The 22968-nt window shown below is 44.8% G+C and overlaps 1 protein-coding gene across 2 annotated transcripts; it reads left to right on the top strand.

Moving 5' to 3' along the window:
- The first annotated feature begins 4104 nt into the window (after positions 1 to 4104).
- QNG1 (Q-nucleotide N-glycosylase 1) lies at positions 4105 to 22488 on the top strand. Of its 2 annotated transcripts, none has more exons than XM_063696496.1 (4): positions 4105 to 4240; positions 5499 to 5758; positions 15829 to 16024; positions 21076 to 22488. In XM_063696496.1, exons 2-4 carry the CDS (start codon positions 5585 to 5587, stop codon positions 21306 to 21308), a joined length of 603 nt encoding a protein of 200 aa, XP_063552566.1. In that variant the 5' UTR covers positions 4105 to 4240; positions 5499 to 5584; the 3' UTR covers positions 21309 to 22488. The 2 variants fall into 2 exon arrangements, with proteins under 2 accessions (XP_063552566.1, XP_004048238.1); XM_004048190.4 differs by having other exon boundaries at positions 4171 to 4973.
- The last annotated feature ends 480 nt before the right edge of the window (positions 22489 to 22968 follow it).

The raw sequence follows: 22968 nt of genomic DNA, 5'->3' as shown, positions 1-22968 counted from the left end.
GGCTCAAGCGATCCTCTTGCCTCAGGCGCCTAAGAAGCTGAGACTATAGGCACATGCCACCACACCTAGATAATTTTTTTTATTGTTTTTTGTACAGACAGGGTCTCACTATGTTGTTGAGGTTGGTCTCAAACTCGTGAGCTCAAATGATCAGCCCGCCTTGGCCTCCCAAAGTGCTGGGATTACAGGCATGAGCTACCACACCTGGCCGACCCTCCATTTCTTTAATGCTATAGCCTATCATAGAAAATAGAAGATATAGCAATAATCATTCCCAAGAGCTTGACATGTAATTTAGCTAATCAAAAATGATGACTCTCTTGATGACTGGAATAATCTAACTTGGATACTGTTCAAGGGGGGAAAGTTATATGGACACATCATTGATCATGTCTTCCTCCTTTGTTAACCTTTAAAATGCAAGCTTAGAGGTTATTTAGAGGTCATCACTATCTCTTCAAAAGCCTACCCCTACAAGGCATAGTAGCTCACGCCTGTAATCCCAGCACTTTGTGAGGCCGAGGCAGGCGGATTGCTTGAGCCCAGGAGTTCGAAGCCAACCTGGGCAACACAGCAGACCCCATCTCTACAAAAAAATTAAAAATTAGCTGGGTGCAATGGTACATGCCTGTAGTCCCAGCTACTCAGGAGGATCACTTGAGCTGGGGAGGTCAAGGCTGCAGTGAGCTATGACTGCACCACTGCACTCCAGTCTGTGTGACAGAGTAAGACCCTGTTTCAAATAAATAAATAAAGCCTATGCCTACGGGGTACAGTTTCTGCCAAAGATTTATCTATCTCTATGAGGAGATAGAGACCATCCTGGCTAACATCGTGAAACCCCCGTCTCTACTAAAAAAATACAAAATATTAGCCAGGCATGGTGGCGGGAGCCTGTAATCCCAGCTACTCGGGAGGCTGAGGCAGGAGAGAATGGCCTGAACCCGGGAGGCGGAGGTTGCAGTGAGTGGAGATCGCGCCATTGCACTCCAGCCTAGGCGACAGAGCGAGACTCCGTCTCAAAAAAACAAAACAAAAAAAACAACAAAAAAAAAAACCAAAGCCGGGCGCGGTAGCTTATGCCTGTAATCCCAGCACTTTGGGAGGCCGAGGTGGGCAGATCACGAGGTCAGGAGATCGAGACCATCCTGGCTAACCGGGCATGGTGGCGGTTGATAGAACCGGGGCGGGGAGGGGCTGACGCAGGAGAATGGCGTGAACCCGGGAGGCGGAGCTTGCAGTGAGCCGAGATCGGGCCACTGCACTCTAGCCTGGGCGACAGAGCGAGACTCCATCTCAAACAAAACAAAACAAAACAAAACAAAAAAACAAACTCAGGTTGCCATCAAAAGGACTGCAGCAATTCCAGGCCTTACATTCAAGGTCAATCAGGTCCAGAGGGAGCCTGAATCACTTCTGAAAATTCTCCTGGAAGAGTGAGGAAAAGCTTTTCTGCAAGCATTCTGCAAATCTTGCAACTCACTGAGGTGAACTGGGAAATATGCATAAACCTAATCCAGTTGCTGGCAAGAGGGTGATATTACCAGTCCTGACTACCCTTGAGTCTGAGGATGCTAAACTAAGCTACAAGGGAGTGCGGTTGAGAGATGGATTCCTAAACAGTATCACAGTATCTATTGGGAAGGAAAAAGCAGGAAAACCATGTTCAGTAGGTGAAGAACTCACTTTTTTTTTTTTTTTTTTGAGACAGTGGGTTGCCCAGGTTGGAGTGCGGTGGTGCCATTTCAGCTCACTGCAACCTCCGCCTCCCAGGCTCAAGGGATCCTCCCACCTCAGCCTCTGGGAGTAGCTGGGACTACAGGCTCCAGCCACCTGGCTAATGTTTTCTTTTTCTTTTTTTTTTTTTTTTTGTAGAGACAGGGTTTTGTCATGTTGCCCAGGATGGTCTCGAATTCCTGGGCTCAAGTGATCCTTGGCCTGCTAAAGTGCTGGGATTACAGGCCTGAGTCACCACGGTCAGCCCAACTCACTTTTTGTATTCTCAGCATCTTGTAGACACACTTAAAAAAACAAAAACAAAAATCCCAGACACACACAGTTTTGATTTATCTCAACGTTGAGTGAAGGAGGCATGTTTTATTCTTGTGTATACTACTTTTAGTGCTTAAATACCTTGAACATAGGCAGGAATTTGACTTTTTGGGTGGGAGGGGGAATGGGGGGGGTCTCACTTTTTCTCACAGTCTGGAGTGCAGTGACACGATCTCACCTCACTGGAATCTCTCTGCCTCCTGGGCTCAGACGATCCTCCCACCTCAGCCTCCCTAGTAGCTGGGACCACTGGCGCATGCCACCACACCCACCTAATTTTTTGTGTTTTGGGTAGAGACAGGGTTTCCCCATGTTGCTCAGGCTGGCCTCGAACTCATGCACTCAACTGATCCACCCACCTTGGCCTCCCAAAGAGCTGGGATTACAGGCGTGAGTCACCACATCTGGCCGGCATTTGACTTTTTTCTATCAATAAACCTCAGTGAGAGAAAAGGGTCTAAGTTATTTACCCTTCTGGATTATTTTGCAGATTGCTAGATTTCCTTGCTAAATCAATTTGTCTCCCAAGACTTAGGTGCTGTGGTAGAAAGGAAAAATCCCAAGCCAACAGACTTACATTTCCTTAACAACTGTATTAATGTACTAGTGACTTTTTCTGGAAAACGTATCATAGTGGAGTCCTTAAAGTTCCTTTTTCTTACCAAAATGAAGAAACTGGAGTGATGAAGATCTGCTTTTCTAGGGTAACAGCTGTCAAATTTAAAAGCTCCATTTGGGGCCAGGTGTGGTGGCTCATGCCTGTAATCCCAGCATTTTGGGAGGCCAAGACAGGCGGATCACCTGAGGTCAGGAGTTCGAGATCAGCCTGGCCAACATGGTGAAAACCTGTCCCTACTAAAAATACAAAACTTAGCTGGGCGTGGTGGCGGGCACCTATAATCCCAGCTACTCGGGAGGCTAAGCCAGGAGAATTGCTTGAACCCAGGAGGCAGAGGTTGCAGTGAGCCGAGATTGTGCCACTGCATTCCAGCCTGGACAACAGAGTGAGACTCCGTCTCAAAAAAAAAGCTCCATTTGGGAGGCCGAGGTGGGTGGATTACCTGAGGTCAGGAGTTTGAGACCAGCCTGGCCCACATGGGGAAACCCCATCTCTACTAAAAATACAAAAATTAGTCAGGTGTGGTGGCTGACACCTATAATCCCAGCTACATGGGAAGCTGAGGCAGGACAATCACTTGAACCGGAGAGGTGGAGGTTGCAGTGAGCTGAGATCATGCCACTGCACTCCAGCCTGGGCGACAGGGTGAGATTCTGTCTCAAACAAACAAATTTAAAAGCTCCGAATCCTCCAAAAATACCAAGATTTTCCTGTCGGTAACTAGAGATGGGTACTGATGATTATTTTTAATAGGTGATTTTCAAAGGTGTGAATGTTATCCATGGAGATTTAAGTCTCCAAAAGGAAAAAAAATGCATACCTTTATACTAAAACTTCATCACCAGTCAAATTTGGATCATCACTAAATTGGCTTCTACACCTCTCTCCTAATATAAGGTACTTGTATAAGTTTGCAGTTGTGAGACACTTATTTCCTCATTTTTAATGTCTTCTCAGTAGGGCCACTGATATAGTCACTATTTGACTGACCAGAATGGTTGGCACTGGTGATTGGCTCATAAAGTGCCCTCGATTTAGGGGGCTCAATTATCAAAGGTTTAAATCCTAGCCCAAACCATTGCTGTTGATGGGGGTTAATCAACGAACCACTCAGCTTCACTTGCAAAAGCGGGATCACAATAGCCGCTTTCGTCATGACCCAGCCTAGGTGAGATTTAGTACTTAAGTACACTGCCAGGCACACAAGGTTAATTTAACAATTTAACACATTTGTTTCCTCATCCATTTCTCCAAACCTTCCAACTAATCCTAACGTTCGTTCGGCCAAATGGGCCAGGAATTCACTTAACAAAAAGAAAATACAAACAAAAAAACACTCCCTGGGGCTTGGGGAAGGAGGCACCGCCGCCCCATGTCGCAGTCTGGGGGTGGCTCAGTCCTCAGCACCCAGATCTACGGCCATAATGCTCTTCGAGGCCAAGGAGCCCGGATGCGGGGCGTTGCCGAGGGCGTCTTGCCCAGGCTGCGGGAAAGGAGAGGGGTGGGGGCATCGCGACCCAGGGCAAGGCGGCGAGTCGCCGTCTTCGAGTCCCACCTGTCCGAAGCAGGGTGAGAAAAGGCACAACATGGCAAAGCCATGCACCTCCCAGGGTGGGCAACTCACGGCCGCTGAACGCCGGACCCCTAGCAGTTTCCAGACCTTTGGAACCGGAAGCGGAGCCTGGGAGCGCGCCCGAGAGGGCGTGAACGGGACCGCTTTCCCGGAAGTGCTTGCGGCCTCTGCCCAGCGAGCTGCCCCGGGGTCTCTCCGGTTTCCTAATCAGGGCAACGCCGCGGGAGAGAACCTTTACCTTGGCTGCACTAAGTTCTCGGTGCCACTCCCTGGCAGGGCGGGACCTTGTTTAGGCCCTGTGATCGCGCGGTTCGTAGTAGCGCAAGGCGCAGAGTGGACCTTGACCCACGTAGGGCGGGAAGAGTTTGGCCCGCCGGGTCCCAAAGGGCAGAATGGACGGACTCCTAAATCCCAGGGAATCCTCTAAATTCATTGCAAAAAACAGTCGGGATGTGTTTATTGACAGCGGAGGCGTACGGAGGGTGGCAGAGCTGCTGCTGGCCAAGGCGGCGGGGCCAGAGCTGCGCGTGGAGGGGTGGAAAGCTTTTCATGAGCTGAACCCCAGGGCGGCCGACGAGGCCGCGGTCAACTGGGTGTTCGTGACAGACACGCTCAACTTCTCCTTTTGGTCGGAGCAAGACGAGCACAAGTGTGTGGTGAGGTACAGAGGGAGAACATACAGTGGGTACTGGTCCCTGTGCGCCGCCGTCAACAGAGCCCTCGACGAAGGTTGGTGCCATACTCGCCGTCGGACCTAACAGCCTTTGAGGTTTCCATTTACTTGGGGTGTGTGTAGGGGAGTTCCAAGGAGCGGGTTGGGAGATGGAATAATGGAAAGCGAACCTGAAGTTCGTTGCAAGTCTTTATGCTTAAAATAGAAGTATGAAAAGGGGCATATTTTAGTGGAAAATGATGTTAATATTTATCATTGCAGCATAAAAGTTACAGTAGCATAAAAGTCAGTTTTATAAAGAATGCCATTTGAATGACACCTGAAGAACAAAAGGACCGATGTTATAAAGCAATTTACTCAAAATACATCTGATGTAATATTGCAATAGTTAGAAATGGGTGCATAAGTACAGATGAACAAGTAGAAAATGAGAGTTTTGCTTTAGATTTTTTATTCTTCCACTTTTGGTGCATTCCTATAACACTCATTTGGTTTCATATTAATTCCATGTTGTAAAAGCAAGGGTTTAATGCATATGGAAGTATGACATTGGTCCTCTGAATTTTATTTTTTCACTAAAGGGATACCAATAACTAGTGCCTCGTACTACGCGACAGTGACCCTGGATCAGGTTCGGAATATACTTCGTTCTGACACAGACGTTTCCATGCCTTTAGTAGAAGAGAGGCATCGGATTCTCAATGAAACCGGGAAAATTCTGCTGGAGAAGTTTGGAGGCTCTTTTCTCAACTGCGTCCGAGAAAGTGAGAATAGTGCGCAGAAGTTAATGCACCTGGTGGTTGAAAGTTTTCCTTCTTACAGAGATGTGACTCTGTTTGAGGTGAGTTGCTTCTGTTGCGGATTTTAGAAGTCTTAATCATCTCAGAGTTAACTCTTTTACTTCCAGAACTCATTTTAAGAATAAAAACTTAAATTTTTAAGTGTATTCCTTGTGGAAGAAACTAACAAAATCAAGTAGTGTTTCAAAGTCATTTCTTATGTTTTCTTTTGAGTAGAGACGGGGTTTCACTATGTTGGCCAGGCTGGTCTCAAACTCCCGACCTCGGGTAATCCGGTCGCCTCAGCCTCCCAAAGTGTTGTGATTACAGGCGTGAACCACCACGCTGGCGTCATTTCTTTCCTTTTTTTTTTTTTTTGAGATGGAGTCTCACTCTGTCACCCAGGCTAGAGTGCAGTGGCGCGATCTTGGCTCACTGCAAACTCCGCCTCCCGGGTTCAGGTGATTCACCTGCCTCAGTCTCCCGACTAGCTGGGATTACAGGTGCCCGCCACCGCGCTAGGCTAATTTTTGTATTTTTAGTAGAGACGGGGTTTCACCATGTTGGCCAGGCTGGTCTTGAATTCCTGACCTCGTGATCCACCCGCCTCGGTCTCCCAAAGTGCTGGGATTACAGGCGTGAGCCACTGTGCCCGGCCTTTTTTTTTTCTTTCCCTGAGATGGAGTCTTGCTCTGACTCCCAGGCTGGATTGCAGTGGCACTATCTCAGCTCACTGCAACCTCCGCCTCCCGGGTTCAAGCGATTCTCCTGCCTCTGCCTCCTGAGTAGCTGGGACTACAGGCGTATGCCACCACACCTGGCTAAGTTGTTTTGTATTTTTAGTAGAGATGGAGTTTCATCTCATTTCTTGTGTTTTCTAATCAATATTTCATTCTTTACTTCCTTTTTTTTTCCTTTTAAAATGTTTCAAACCTAAAAAACATGGAACCCTCCATGTAATGTTCTCCTTATGGAAAAGTAAGGATTTTTAGTACTTCAAGAAGGTTACTTTATTGGTTGAAGATCAGAATGTATACTAACCTCCCCCTAATAAAAAGTATTTCTGGCCAGACTCGGTGGCTTACGCGTGTAATCCCAGCACTTTGGGAGGCCTAGGTGGGTGGATCACCTGAGGTCAGGAGCTCAAGACCAGCCTAGCAACATGGTGAAACCCCATCTCTACTAAAAATACAAAAATTAGCTGGGTATGGTTGCACGCACCTGTAGTCCCAGCTACTTAGGAGGCTGAGGCAGGAGAATCACTTGAACCCGAGAGGTGGAGGCTGCAGTGAGCCGAGATTGCACCACTGCACTCCAGCCTAGGCGAGACAGAATTAGACTCTATCTCAAAAAAGTATTTCTTGAAAAGTTCAGTGTACTGTATATATATTTTGTGTTTTCTTTTTCATACACAGTGTACTTGAACAAATGATCATTTTGTTGGACCCTCACAGGCTGCACCCGGATTTTGTTTTCGTGAAATTCTTTTGGAATCTTTTGAACCTGGGAGGGGGAGGTTGCAGTGAGCCGAGATTACGCCACCGCACTCCAGCCTGGGCGACAGAGCTGGACTCCATCTCAAAAAAATAAAAGAAAAAATAAAAGAAATTGGCTTGGCGTGGTGGCTCACGCCTGTAATCCCAGCACTTTGGGGGGCCGAGGCGGGTAGATCACAAGGTCAGGAGTTCAAGACCAGCCTGGCCAACGTGGTGAAACCCCGTCTCTACTAAAAACATAAAAATTAGCCGGGTGTGGTGGTGGGTGCCTGTAATCCCAGCTACTCAGGAGGCTGAGGCAGGAGAACCACTTGAACCCAGGAGCTGGAGGTTGCAGTGAGCTGAGATCATGCCACTGCGCTCCAGCCTGGACGACAAGAGCAAGACTCTATCTCAAGAAAAAAAAAAAAAAAAAGAATTCAATTGTATTAGTCTGTTCTCACACTGCTATAAAGAACTGCATTTCATTTATAGCACAGTGCTTTGGTTTTGCTTTGCTGAATAGTTCAATTTTTAAAAAATGTACCAGAAAGTGGCAGTATCTTGGCTCACTACAACCTCCACCTCCTGGGTTCAAATGATTCTCCTGCCTCAGTCTCCCAAGTAGCTGGGATTACAGGCATCCGCCACCATGCCCAGCTAATTTTGTATTTTTAGTAGAAACAGGGTTTCACCATGTTGGCCAGGCTGGTCTTGATCTCCTGACCTCAAGTGATCTGCCTGCCTCAGCTTCCCAAAGTGCTGGGATTACAGGCTTGAGCCACCATGCCCAGCCAATCTGATACTTTTTTTTCTTTTTTTTTTTTTTGAGACAGAGTCTCACTCTGTCACCCAGGCTGGAGTGCGGTGACACCATCTTTGCTCACTGCAACCTCCGCCTCCTGGGTTCAAGCGGTTCTCTGCCTCCGAGTAGCTGGGATTCCAGGCACCCACTACCACGCACAGCTAATTTTTGTATTTTCTTTTTTTTTCAGACGGAGTCTTGCTCTGTCACCCAGGCTGGAGTGCAGTGGCGCGATCTCAGCTCACTGCAAGCTCCGCCTCCTGGGTTGACGCCATTCTCCTGCCTCAGCCTCCCTCGTAGCTGGGACTACAGGTGCCCGCCACCACGCCCGGCTAATTTTTTTGTATTTTTAGTAGAGACGGGGTTTCACCATGTTAGCCAGGATGGTCTTGATCTCCTGACCTGGTGATCCACCCGCCTCGGCCTCAAAAGTGCTGGGATTACAGGCATGAGCCACTGCACCTGGCCTAATTTTTGTATTTTTAGTAGAGACACGGTTTCACCATATTGGCCAGGCTGATCTTGAACTCCTGACCCTGTGATCCACCCACCTTGGCCTCCCAAAGTTCTGGGATTACAGGCGTGAGCCACAGCGCCTGACCTAATCTGATACATTTTTAAATGAAAATTGGTACAGAAACCATTTCTCATGAGTACTTGTTTCTAAAATACAGTTTTACAGAAAAATCCCCAAAATGGGCTAGGCATGGTGGCTCAAGCCCATAATCCCAACACATTGGGTGGCTGAGGTAAGAGGATTGCTTGAGCCCAGGAGGTCGAGACCAGCCTGGACAACACGTGAGACTCCATTTCTACAAAAAATTTAAAAACTAGCCAGGCGTGGTGGCATGCCTGTGGTTCTAGCTACTCAGGAGGCTGAGGCAGGAGGATCGCTTGAGCCCAGGAGGTGGAGGCTGCAGTGAGCTGTGATAGTTCCACTTTACTCCAGCCTGGAAGAGCAAGACCTTGTCCCCAAAAAAATAAATAAATAAAAATAAATAATTTGCACAAACTAGTCATGTGTTTTTAATGTATACCTATTTACTGAGATTATCATTCATTTTTAGACATGAACAGATTAATAAAGTTAACAATTTTTAATTTAGATAGATTTAGATCAGTGATTTCCCAACCTGGCTGTGCCCCAGAATCACTTAGGAGGCTTAAAATTCAGATATATTTCCAAAACACCACCCTCAAAGAGCCTGATGAATAGGTGAAAGAAGAGCTATTTTTTAAGCTCTTCAAGTTACTCTGATTTAGAGTAATGCAGTAACTTTGTAAAAGTTCTAATTAGCAAATTGGTTTTCTTATGACTATTACTGTTACTGTGACATACTGATAAATATAAAAAACATAAGCTTTTTGATATTTCAATAGATAACATTTTATTTTTTATTTTTAGTTTTTTTGTTGTTGTTGTTTTTTGAGACAGAGTCTTGCTGTCACCCAGGCTGGAGTGCAATGGCGCAATCTCGGCTCACTGCAACCTCTACCTCCCGGGTTCTAGCGATTCTCCTGCCTCAGCCTCCTGAGTTAGCTGGGATTAGAGGCGCGCACCACCACGCCAGGCTAATTTTTGTATATTAGTAGAGATGGGGTTTTACCATGTTGGCCAGGCTGGTCTCGAACTCCTGACCTCAGGTGATCCACCCGCCTTGGCCTCCCAAAGTGTTGGGATTACAGGCGTGAGCCACCATGCCAGCCTTTGTTTTTTGTTTTTTGTTTTTTGAGATGGAGTCTTGCTGGCGTGCAATGGCACAATCTCGGTTCACTGCAACCTCCGCCTCCCAAGTTGAAGCGATTCTCCCACCTCAGCTCCCGAGTAGCTGGGATTACAGGCACCTGCCATCATGCCTGGTCAATTTTTATATTTTTGTAGAGGCAGGGTTTCACCATGTTGGCCAGGCTGGTCTTGAACTCCTGACTTCAGGTGATCTGCCCACCTCGGCCTCCCTCCCAAAGTGCTGGGATTACAGGCATGAGCCACTGCATTTGGCCTATGTTGTTCTTAACTTTTGTAATCCTTGAACTTTCTATTTATTCATGATAAAATTATGGAATAATTTTTTCAAAAAAACTTAACTGTCCAGGTGCGATGGCTCTTTCCTGTAATCCTAGAAACTTGGGAGGCCAAGGTGGGTGGATCACTTGAGCCCAGGAGTTCAAGACCAGCCTGGGCAACATGGGGAAACCTCATCTCTGCAAAATAACAAGAAAATTAACTGGCCTTGGTGGTGAACACCTATAGTCCCAGCTATTCAGGAGGCTGAGGTGGGAGGATTGCTTGAGCCCAAGGAGGTCAAGGCAGCAGTGAGCCGTGATTGAGCCACTGAATTGAGCCACAGCCTGAGCGGCAGTGAGGCCCTGTCTCAAAAAAAAAAAAAAAAGAAAAAGAAAAGAAAAAAATTAACTCATGGTCATAGAGCTTTTTATTGACAATTATTTTATAAAGGTACGATTTAGAAAATATTTAAATCACAAAACAATATCATGAAACATGTAAGCAATTGTTATTTGGAGATTTACTAGTAGTTTTAGTGATACCAGTTAATATTTTAGAGATCCAGAATTTGATTACAAAAATCATTTGATTTCTAAAACCATAATGAGCTTACCAAGAAAATGTTTTATAGATGGCCGGGCGTGGTGGCTCATACCTGTTAATCCTTGCACTTTGGGAGGCCGAGGCAGGTGGATCACAAGGTCAGGAGTTCGAGACCAGCCTGGCACACGTGGTGAAACCCCGTCTCTACTAAAAATACAAAAATTAGCCAGGCTTGGTGGCGCCCGTCTGTAATCCCAGCTACTCGGGAGGCTAAGGCAGGAGAATGGCCTGAACCCGGGAGGCAGAGGTTGCAGTGAGCCAAGATTGCACCATTGCACTCCAGCCTGGGCAACAGAGCAAGACTCCGTCTCCAAAAAAAAAAAAAAAAAATAGGAAAATGTTTTACAGATTACTTGAATTTATTTTTGATTCCTCCCTTAAATTTTTTTGTCCTTTTTTATATTAATATATTATTATATCTATTATAATCTATTCTTTATATATACTAGTCTGCTACCATGGAAACAGCAGTGACATGATAATTTACATGTTTTCTTAGATGCTAGCACTGATTTTATTTTTATTTTTTGTTTTTTTCCATGTGGGTTGCTATGTAAGTTTCATTTCTAGTTTTTTCCATTTTGCTCTATGAATCTTGTTAAAAATAGCAGATAATGGCTTCTATCTATTATAATAAACTTGATGGTGTAGTAATTGTGTTTAATAGACATTTTTATAAGTTAAGTCTTATGTCTTGCTGGGTTTTTTGTTTTTGTTTTTGTTTTTCCCTTGAGACAGAGTTTCACTCTTGTTGCCGAGGCTGGAGTGCAATGGCGTGATCTCGGCTCATCACAACTTCCGCCTCCCGGGTTCAAGTGATTCTCCTGCCTCAGCCTCCCGAGTAGCTGGGATTACAGGCATATGCCACCATGCCCGGCTAATTTTGTATTTTTTTTTTAGCAGAGACGGGGTTTCTCTATGTTGGTCAGGCTGGTTTCAAACTCCCAACCTCAGGTGATCCACCCGCCTCGGCCTCCCAAAGTGCTGGGATTACAGGCATGAGCCAGTGCACCCAGCCATGTCTTGTGTTGTTTTATAAACTAGACTTGAACTAGAAACCTGGTTGCCATATATAAATCCAGTTTATATAGAGGAACAATTGCCAAGTTGTCATATTTAGATAGGTTTAGGAATATAGGGTGATAGCATAATGTAGGAATGTTTTAAATTGTGATTTGTTCCTTCAGCCCCTTAATTTAATTTAGAGACATTACACCATTTTCTCAGAAAATGAGAATGTATATTTGCTCTGGAAAACAAATTCTGACTTTTTTTTTTTTTTTTTAGTATTTATTGATCATTCTTGGGTGTGTCTCGGAGAGGGGGATTTGGCAGGGTCATAGGACAATAGTGGAGGGAAGGTCAGCAGATAAACATGTGAACAAGGGTCTCTGGTTTTCCTAGGCAGAGGACCCCGCGGCCTTCCGCAGTGTTTGTGTCCCTGGGTACTTGAGATTAGGGAGTGGTGATGACTCTTAAGGAGCATGCTGCCTTCAAGCATCTGTTTAACAAAGCACATCTTGCACCGCCCTTAATCCATTTAACCCTGAGTGGACCCAGCACATGTTTCAGAGAGTAAGGGGTTGGGGCTAAGGTTATAGATTAACAGCATCCCAAGGCAGAAGAATTTTTCTTAGTACAGAACAAAATGGAGTCTCCTATGTCTACTTCTTTCTACACGGACACAGTAACAATCCAATCCCTCTTTCCTTTCCCCACATTTCCCTCCTTTCTATTCCATAAAACTGCCATCATCATCATGGCCCGCTCTCAATGAGCTGTTGGGCATGCCTCCCAGACGGGGTGGCGGCCGGGCAGAAGGGCTCCTCACTTCCCAGACGGGGCGGCCAGGCAGAGGCGCCCCCCACCTCCCGGACGGGGCGGTTGGCCGGGCGGGGGGCTGCCCCCCACCTCCCTCCCGAACGGGGGGGCTGCGGGGCGGAGGGGCTCCTCACTTCTCAGACGGGGCGGCCGGCCAGAGACGCTCCTCACCTCCCAGATGGGGTGGCGGTCGGGCAGAGACACTCCTCAGTTCCCAGACGGGGTCGCGGCCGGACAGAGGCGCTCCTCACATCCCAGACGGGGCGGCGGGGCAGAGGCGCTCCCCACATCACAGACGATGGGCAGCCGGGCAGAGACGCTCCTCACTTCTTAGATGGGATGGCAGCCGGGAAGAGGCGCTCCTCACTTCCCAGACTGGGCGGCCGGGCAGAGGGGCTCCTCACATCCCAGATGATGGGCGGCCGGGCAGAGACGCTCCTCACTTCCCAGACGGGGTGGCGGCCGGGCAGAGACTGCAATCTCGGCACTTTGGGAAGCCAAGGCAGGCGGCTGGGAGGTGGAGGTTGTAGCGAGCCGAGATCATGCCACTGCACTCCAGCCTGGGCAACATTGAGCACTGAGTGAGCGAGCCTCTGTCTGCAATCCCGGCACCTCGGGAGGCCCAGGCGGGCAGATCACTCGCGGTCAGGAGCTGGAGACCAGCCTGGCCAACACGGCGAAACTCCATCTCCACCAAAAAATACAAAAACCAGTCAGGCGTGGCGGCGCACGCCTACAATCCCAGGCACTGGGCAGTCTGAGGCAGGAGAATCAGGCAGGGAGGTTGCAGTGAGCCGAGATGGCGGCAGTACGGTCCAGCCTCGGCTCGGCATCAGAGGGAGACCCTGGAAAGTGGGAGACGAGGGAGAGGGAGAGGGAGAGGCAAATTCTGACTTTCTTAAATGTAGCTTTAGAAGTTTTAATTTATTTAGTATAATAAAAATAGGTCTGGATCTGTTACAATAGGCATATCTTAAGGTTAAGCAATATTAGGTTATTTCTTGCTATGACAGGGTATCATTGGCATTTTCTTAGTAAATAAAAGAATCTGTAGTGTCATCTTAAGGAATTTTTATATAGAGCCTTTCCTTAAACTTTTAATCTCGTATTTATTTGTTTATGTCATTTTTACAAGTTAAAATATTCTCCTCCAAGGTGGTCAGGATATATTTTGGGAGCTAGTAATATTGATAAACATTTATAAAACATTATTTAAGGTTATTACTATTGGTATTAGGACTAGTAGTTGATTGTAATTATCTATGTTTTTCCATAATCTAGGCTGATTTGCATTTGTAGATTTACAGAGTGTTTTGGGGGTGTTGTTTTTTGAGATAGAGTCTCCGTCAGTTGCCCAGGCTGGAGTTTAGTGATGTGATCACAGCTCACTGCAGCCTCTACCTCACAGGTTCAAGCAAACCCCCTGCCTCAGCCTGGTGAGTAGCTGAGACTACAGGCACGTGCCACCACTCCTGGCTAATAAAAAAAAAAAAAAAAAAAAAAAAATTTGTAGGCCAGGCATGGTGGCTCATGCCTGTAATCCCAGCACTTTGAGAGGCCAAGGCACGCGGATCGCCTGAGGTCAGGAGTTTGAGACCAGTCTGGCCAACATGGTGAAACCCCATCTCTACTGAAATATGAAAATTAGCCAGGTGTGGTGGTTGTAGAGACAGGGTTTCGCCGTGTTTTGTAGAGATGGGGTTTCATCGTTTTCCAGGCTGGTCTTGAACTTCTGGCTTCAAACAATCCTCTGGCTTTGGCCTCCCAAATTGATGGGATTACAAGTGTAAGCCACCACACTTAGCTAGAATTTTTTAGTTAAATTATAACCCACTAATGCTTGGTTAAATTTGTCTTTTCTATGTATAAATATAATTGGCTATTTTATTTTCATATTTGGACTTATGTATCAACTTTGAGCATTTCCAAAATTGGTAAATATGATCATTTTCTAGCTGTTGATCAATTAATGTCTTTATAAAATAAGTTAATCATATTATCTGAAAGGAAACAGTTAAAAATGAATGTTGTCGTTCTCTTCAGACCTGAGCTTATGGATGATTATTCTTTATATGTTGCTGTATTTTTTTTTTTATTATTTTTTTTGACAGAGCCTTGCTCTGTTGCCCAGGCTGGAGTGCAGTGGTGCGATCTCGGCTCACTGCAACCTCTGCCACTCAGGTTCAAGCAATTCTTCTACCTCAGCCTCCTGAGTAGCTGGGACTACAGGCGATCGCCACCACACCCAGCTAATTTTTGTATTTTTAGTACAGACGGGGTATTACCATATTGGCCAGGCTGGTCTCGAACTCCTGACCTCGTGATCCTCCTGTCTCAGTCTCCCAAAGTGCTGGGATTACAGGCGTGAGCCACCATGCCTGGCCTATACTTGGCTGTATATTATACAATTAATGTGAATTATATTCCAGTCAGAAAAACAGACATGTGTTTTAATTTAAGAAACTTTCAAAAGGAATGCTATCTACACATTTAAAATAATAAGCCCTTGGGCCAGGCACGGTGGCTCACGCCTGTAATCTCGGCACTTTGGGAGGCCGAGGCGGGCAGATCACAAGGTCAGGAGATCGAGACCATCCCGGCTAACACAGTGAAACCCCGTCTCTTCTAAAAAAATTCAAAAAATTAGCCGGGCGTGGTGACGGCGCCTGTAGTCCCAGCTACTCGGGAGGCTGAGGCAGGAGAATGGCGTGAACCCGGGAGGCGGAGCTTGCAGTGAGCCGAGATTGCGCCACTGCACTCCAGCCTGGGCGACAGAGCAAGACTCCGTCTCAAAAAATAATAATAATCATAAGCCCTAGGATTATATTGCAGAAATCTGTATATGAAGTAATGCCATTGAAAAAGAATAGTAAGTAGTATCAAGATTACATAAATTGTATTTTATGTGCCTTGAAAAATGGGAAGTGAGTTTGGAGTGATAGAAAATTTAATGTTCATTAAATCCTTTTGTTTCCTGTAAAAGATCTATGAATTTTTTTTTTTTTTTTTTTGAGACAGGGTCTCCCTCTGTAACCCAGGCTGGAGTGCAGTGGTATGATCACGGTTCACTGCAGGCTTGACCTCCCAGGCTCATGCGATTCTCCCACCTCACCTCCTGAGTATCTGGGACCATAGATGTGTGCCACCACGCCCGGCTAATTTTTTGTTTTTTGTAGAGTTGGAGTTATGCCATGTTTCACAGGCTGGTCTTGAACTCCTGGGCTCAAGCAATCTGCCCACCTCAGCCTCCCAAAGTGCTGGGATTATAGGCGGGAGCCATGGTGCCCGGCCAATCTATAAATTCTTACCAACAAAGTAAGATTATTCTGCCTTTTAAAAAATGTTTCAACTGCACCTTTAAAAAATAGCATATATAAAGCTTTCAGATACTCAAATAACGTTTATATTCTCTTCATTCATCAGGGGAAAAGAGTTTCTTTTTACAAACGAGCCCAAATCCTTGTAGCAGATACGTGGAGTGTATTGGAAGGAAAAGGAGATGGCTGCTTCAAGGACATCTCCAGTATCACCATGTTTGCTGATTATAGATTACCTCAGGTTCTTGCTCATCTTGGAGCCCTGAAATACTCTGATGACCTACTGAAGAAGCTTCTCAAAGGTTTGCAACTTTAAGTCATTCTTTGTTATACTATGAATTGTTGGATCTCGGTTTAGTTTCTTTTACAAAAGGTCTCCTTTGCTTTAAAAAAAAAAGTACTATTTATTGTTCATAGTATATGTAAAGGAAAATGCAAAGACAAAATGTAGAGAAAATGATTTTTTGTTTACACTGTGAAATGTGGATATTGTAGAAAATTGTGCTATTTGAACATTATAATTTCATAGCCTAATGAAACCTAAATTTATGTTACATGAAAGTATGTAACACTGACAGTTCATCAGTTATAGTATTTGAAGAGTGTTAAGCTGAAGAGCACACTACATGGTTATATGAAGGTAGGCTGAAAGATAGGTAATATGAATTGGCTTTTGAGTGAAGAGACTCCAAGGTCTGCACTGGGATATCTTGCACAAGTCACTCACTTCCCTAGGCTTATTCGCCATTATTGGATATGATTATTGATATCAAGACTAGGAGCCTTATGATATATAAGCTTAGGTAAATTGGGTTGAAAAGTTTGTGTGAAAATTAGCTTATAACATTTCCTTGTATGAGGAAAATAATTATATGATTTTCATGTTAATTTCTCTTTTAGGTGCAAAATTTTCTGCTACTTTTTTCTTTATTTTATTTTATTTAAAAAATATGTTGCCCAGGTTGGTCTTGAATTCCTGGGCTTAAGCAGTCTTCTCACTTCAGCCTTCCAAAGTGCTGGGATTACAGGTGTGAGCCACTGCACCTGGCCTCTTTATGTTTTTTTGTTTGTTTGTTTGTTTGTTTGAGACAGAGTCTCACTCTGTTGCCCAGGCTAGAGTGCAGTGGTGCGATATTGGCTCACTGCAAGCTCCGCCTCCCAGGTTCAGGCCGTTCTCCTGCCTCAGCCTCCCGAGTAGCTGGGACTACAGGCACCCGCCACCACACCTAGCTAATTTTTTGTATTTTTAGCAGAAACGGGGTTTCACCGTGTTAGCCAGGATGGTCTCGATCTCCTGACCTTGTGATCCACCCACCTCGGCCTCCCAAAGTGCTGGGATTACAGGCGTGAGCCACCACCCCGGCCTTATGTATTTTTTAAAAGAAGTAGATTCTATGATTGAATAATTTCCTCTTGTGAAATAGATTTGAATCCCCCAGATCAGAATAACACAGAATATAAAGGTACCATTATTCCTATGGTTGGCTCTACTGGGTTTTTATGCTGCCATGGGCAATCTGTTTTGTCTTCCATTTCCTCATTTGAAAAAGAACATGCTATTTTTTGTCATCATGCGCATGTCAAGGGTCACTAATTGTTGGATACCTTTAAAAGGGACAACATTTAGCAATCAGGGCTTATTTTTCATATGGCCATATTAAGCTGCTTTTTTTTTGTTTTGTACACACTGTTCATTCCTGTCTCTGAGTATTCTCTTACATGGTTTCCATCGTCCAGTGTTCTTTCTTTTTTTTTTTTGAGACGCTCTGTTGCCCAAGCTGGAGTGTGGTGGCGTGATCTCGGCTCACCAGAACCTCCGCCTCCCAGGTTCAAGCCATTCTCCTGCCTCAGCCTCCTGAGTAGTTGGGATTACAGGCGCATGCCACGATGCCTGGCTAATTTTTGTATTTTGAGTAGAGACGGGGTTTCACCACATTGGTCATGCTGGTCTTGAACTCCTGACCTTGTGATCCACCCTCCTCAGCCTCCCAAAGTGCTGGGATTACAGGCGTGAGCCACCGCGCCCAGCTTCTTTTTTTCAATTCAAATCCTATACATCACAGAGGCTTCACTCAAATGCTGTCCTCACTTATAGTGATTTGTCCATCTCCTTCTCAGTTTTTATGGCACTTAATTGTCTCTGCTACTATGAGAAAAACCCTAGTGAGAAGGGATCATCCAGCATAGTTGTACAGAGATGTCAGAATTTTCTTCTCCCATCCATTTCAACTCCAGAGGCTCTTTTCCAATATCCACTGGCACTCATTACTGCCTCCATTTATGCCTTGCTTCTAAAAGGGTACTCTCCTATCCGTAGCTAGTTTGATACAGGGTGGACAAATTCTTTTGCCACTTAGTGCATTTAAGTAAAATTTGGATTTTGTTTTCCAAAAGGTATGTTACTGCAAAACTAGACCAAAAATAAACAAACTGTAAATGTAATGTAACAAACATAAGTATAGTGTACTCATTTTTAAAAACTACCTTAAGTGAAATCTAGGACCAGCTTAGTTTGACCAGGTGAGGTAGGACCTTCCTTAACTGGCTTCCAATGGTACTTCCAAACTTGAGGATTTGCTACATTTATATTCCTTCCCTTCTCCCCTCATCTGGGTATCTCAGGGACAGCCCTTGGAAGTGCCACTTAGATTTCTGTCCACTGTCTTTAACCCATCCCTTCACCAAAGACATAGTACTTGGCCAATTATAAAGACTAACAATGCAATTTAACTAAATTTAGCTTTTCACTGTGATTCCAGGGCCAGTTTTTAGACCAAATACCTGGGCCATATTACCTTCCCTGACTCTAATCTATGTCAGTCCACTTAAATGTCTTTTTCTGTCTGAAGTCTATGTTCTATCCCATACTGTAAGTTGCTGCATTAGTTATTACATTAGTTTCCTAGGGCTGACATAACAAATTACCACAAACTAGATGGCTTCAAGGAACAGAAATGTATTGTGTCACAGTTCTGGAGACTGGAAGTCTGAAATCAAGATGTTGGCAGGACCATCCTTCCTCTAAAGGCTCTTGGGAATAATTCTACCTTGCCTCTTTCCAGTACCTTGTGGCTCCAGCAGTCCTTGGCATTCCTTGGTTTGTAGCTGCATCACACCAATCATGGCCTTCTTATCCTTGTGTGTCCTGTCTCTTTGTATCCTCTTTTCTTCTTCTTTTTTTTTTTTTGAGACGGAGTTTTGTTCTTGTCGCCCAGTGCAATGGCGCCATCTCAGCTCACTGCATCCTCCTTCTCCCGGGTTCAAGTGATTCTCCTGCCTCAACCTCCTGGATAGCTAGGATTACAGGTGCCCACCACCATGCCTGGCTAATTTTTGTATTTTTAGTAGAGACAAGGTTTTACCATGTTGGCCAGGCTGCTCTCGAATTCCTAACCTCAGGTGATCCACCCGCCTTGGCCTCCCAAAGTGCTGGGATTACAGGCACGAGCCACCGCACCTGACCTGTATCCTCTTCTTTTCTTGCTTGCTTTCTTTTTTGTTTAGAAACAGGGTCTTACTCTGTCATCAAAGCTGGAGTGCAGTGGCATGATCATAACTCACTGCAGCTTCAAACTCCTGGGCTCAAGCGATCCTCCCTTCTCAGCCCCAGCCTCCTGAGTAGCTGGGGCTGCTAGAGGTGCATACCACCATGCCTGGCTACTTTTTCCATTTTTTGTAGAGAAGGGGTTTCACCTTTCCTTCATTGGCTTTAAGGTTGATCCTAATCCAGTATGACCTCATCTTCACCTGATTACATCTGCAAAGTCCCTATTTCCAAACAAAGTCAAAGTCACAGGTACCAGGTGTTATGACTTCAATGTATCTTTTTATGAGCCACAGTTCAACCCACTACTATTATCTATTGCTGTGTAACAAATTACGCTAAAATTTAGTGGTTAAAACAACAGACATTTATGATCCTGGGTCAGGAACCTGAGTGCTGCTTAACTTTGTACCTCTGCCTCAAGGTTACAGTCCAGCCGCCAAGTGGAGCAGTGTCTTACCTGATAGCTCTACTCGGGTGGGAGCGTCTGCCTCCGTGGCCACTCTGTTGGTTGATTTGGCAGTTTTAGCAAGTTGATAGTCAAATTTGGAGGAAGTGATTAACAGCAAAACTGAAGAGGAAGGTATGGGCTTCTATGCTAGCACCTGGGGCAAAGTAAGGAAATGGAGGAATCTGGTTAATCACTATTTCCCCACCTGTTCCACTGACCAGTGCCTAAGCTCATGGGAGAGTTGGATGGAGGGGGCATAAATAACACTACTTAAGGTCACAAGATATCCTGGGTACTGTGAGACTTTGTGCACGGGTGCAGTTTGGTGGCCAGAGGCCAAATACAGCTTGCAGTTGTGTTAGGTTTGGCCTGAAAAATGGCCTAGCAATTTTTAATTAGTTTCCAACACTTGAAAATTAGGAGATTTCACATAAAAATCAAACTTCCTGACTTCTCTCATAAGAAAAATATGGAAACACACAGTACCTTTGCATAGGACTATGTACACTACCTAGCTCACTACAGTTTGCATCTGGCTGCTGCATATAGACATGGGTCCATGAGTCCTACTCTAGTCTCAGTGGTAAGACACAGCCAGTGCCTACCTTGCAGGATCAGATATTCCCAAAATAAATATTTATTTATTTTGGAGATACGGTTGGTTCTGTTGCCTAGACTGGAGTGCAATGGCGTGATCTCGGCTCACTGCAACCTCTGTCTTCTGGACTCAAGCGACCCTCCCACCTCAACCTCCCAAGTAGCTGGGACTACAGGCAGTACTACCATGCTGGGACTACTACTCCTGAGTAGCTGGGACTACAGGCACATATCACCATGCCTGGCTAATTTTTGTATTTTTTGTAGAGACAGGGTTTTGTCATGTTGCCCAGGCTGGTCTTGAACTCCTGAGCTCAAGTAATCCTCCCACCTCAGCCTCCCAAATTGCTAGCATTACAGAGGTGAGGCACTGCACCCAGCCTACAATAATTTTATTTCTGGTATCAAACCCAATTTTAAATTCCATCTTTTTAATAACTAGCAGTCATAGTTTTAAATTTATGGTCGCCACTTACTCATTTATCAAATATTTATTGGGGAGCTAGTATGTGCAAGGTGCTATGCTAGCTCCTGGGAATATTGAGACAAGCCAGATATGGCCCCTGTCTTTGTGGAATTTAACTTGTAATTTAAAATCAGTGCAAAAGTTTTGAAATGATTTAAATTACCAAAAATAAAGTCTGAGATTTACAGTTTTAAAATGAGTACCATTTAAATACTCTGTTTTGTTCTACAGGAAAGTTCAAGTAGATTATGTATCATTGACTATTAATTTTTCTTACTGCTTTTCCCCCTTGCAGGAGAAATGCTCTCATATGGAGACAGGCAAGAGGTGGAAATCAGAGGGTGCTCGCTTTGGTGTGTTGAGCTGATCCGGGATTGTCTTCTGGAGCTTATTGAACAAAAGGGTGAAAAACCTAATGGAGAGATCAATTCCATTCTTCTGGATTATTACTTATGGGACTATGCCCGTGACCATAGGGAAGATATGAAAGGAATTCCGTTTCATCGCATACGTTGCATATATTATTGACCTCAAGTGTAAACTGATCCAAAGAAAACCCCCTGCGTTTTATATCATATCATCTGTACAGTTTTGCTTTGATATTTAGAGAACATGATCGAGGTTATAGGAAATTGATTACCCATTCTCACTTGAAAAATACTTCCTAGGCCGGGCACAGTGGCTCATGCCTGTAATCCCAGCACTGTGGGAGGCTGAGGCGGGTGGATCATCTGAGGTCAGGAGTTTGAGACCACCTGGCCAACATGGTGAAACCCCATCTCTACTAAAAATACAAAATTAGCTGGGCGTGGTGGCACGTGCCTGTAATCCCAGTTACTTGGCAGGCTGAGGCAAGAGAATCGCTTGAACTCAGAAGGTGGAGGTTGCAGTGAGGCGAGATTAGGCCATTGCACTCCAGCCTCAGCAAGAGTGAAACTTTGTCTCAAAAAACAACAACAACAACAAAACTTCCTAGGCCAGATGTGGTGGCTCATATGTATAATCTTAGCACTTTGGGAGGCCAAGGCAGGAGGATTGCTTGAGTCGAGGAGTTCAAGACCAGCCTAGGCAACATAGGGAGACCCCCCATCTCTATAAAAATTTAAAAATTAGCCTAGCGTGGTGGCACGCTCTGTAATCCCAAATACGTGGTAGGCTGAGGCTGAGGAGGGTGGATTGCTTGAGCCCAGGGGTTTGAGGCTGCAGTGAGCCACAGTCACGCCACTGCATTCTACCCTGGGCAACAGATGGAGACCTTGTCTCAAAAAAAAAAAATTCCTGACATCGCTATGTATTCCCAACTTTATCATTTGTCTGCCTGTTTAGTTTTGACTTTTTTTTTTTTTTTCCTGTGGACATGTAGTTGACAGAAATCGTGAAGGAACTTTAATATTTTATTTAAATTTCCTAAAACTAATCATGCCTTATGTGACTAATCTTCAGTGATAATATTTCATCTATTGATATATTTTCTTGAGGTGTGTAATTTTCAGTATACCTTAATCATTTGGTATAAAAGAGAGAGAGGTTTTTGATATATGAATGCTGTTCTTGTAAAAATCAATCTTGACACTTTATTTTAAACTTTTTATTGGTAATGACAGTGGGTTTTGTACATCATGATTTTCAATTTAGGATATCTGTCTAATTTGTTTTTTCAGAGTAACTATATTGGAATTCAATAAAAATATTCAAAATTTTTCTTAAACCTGGAATGGATTATTTCATTAAAATAGAATTTACCATATATAATTTTAAAAGGTTTACTGTAAGTTAGATTATTTACCTTCTGCTGCAGAACTCTCATTACCTGTCAAGTACTCATTTCCCACCACCCCCGCCACATTCCTTCTAACAGAATCTTGATTTTGTTAGGTATCTACCTTGTCTGCTTGCTGTGACTTCAGAAAAGTCAGAAAAAGATGCCCTTTTCCCAAGCACTTTACTGCCATCTGCTGGAAATTTGTCATAATAACCTTACAAATGACTGACTGTGAGTGAGGCCTCCTGGAGTTGTGCAGTACACAACTTGCACAACCATAGTAGTGGTCCTGTGTCTATCCCTGTCCTGTGTGACTCAGGGGATGGTGATCCCATCCCCAGTTCTGGAGGTAGATCTTGTATGAATGGTTTACTATTCCTGGTCACTTTACTCTCCTTGCCTGTGGTTGCTTTGATAATGGGTATA

Source organism: Gorilla gorilla, chromosome 13, assembly GCF_029281585.2.
Source record: "Gorilla gorilla gorilla isolate KB3781 chromosome 13, NHGRI_mGorGor1-v2.1_pri, whole genome shotgun sequence".
Taxonomy (NCBI): Eukaryota; Metazoa; Chordata; class Mammalia; order Primates; family Hominidae; genus Gorilla; species Gorilla gorilla.
The sequence above is the reverse complement of the archived record's forward strand: the minus strand, read 5'-3'. Positions and strand labels throughout refer to the sequence as shown.

What these genes read in the sequence shown, in the direction of transcription:
- QNG1 (XM_004048190.4), top strand. Translation starts at nt 4,637, where the DNA reads ATGGACGGACTCCTAAATCCCAGGGAATCCTCTAAATTCATTGCAAAA. An exon ending in CAACAGAGCCCTCGACGAAG is followed by an intron (nt 4,974 to 5,498) that starts GTTGGTGCCATA and finishes TTTTCACTAAAG; the next exon opens with GGATACCAATAACTAGTGCC. An exon ending in GAGATGTGACTCTGTTTGAG is followed by an intron (nt 5,759 to 15,828) that starts GTGAGTTGCTTC and finishes TTCATTCATCAG; the next exon opens with GGGAAAAGAGTTTCTTTTTA.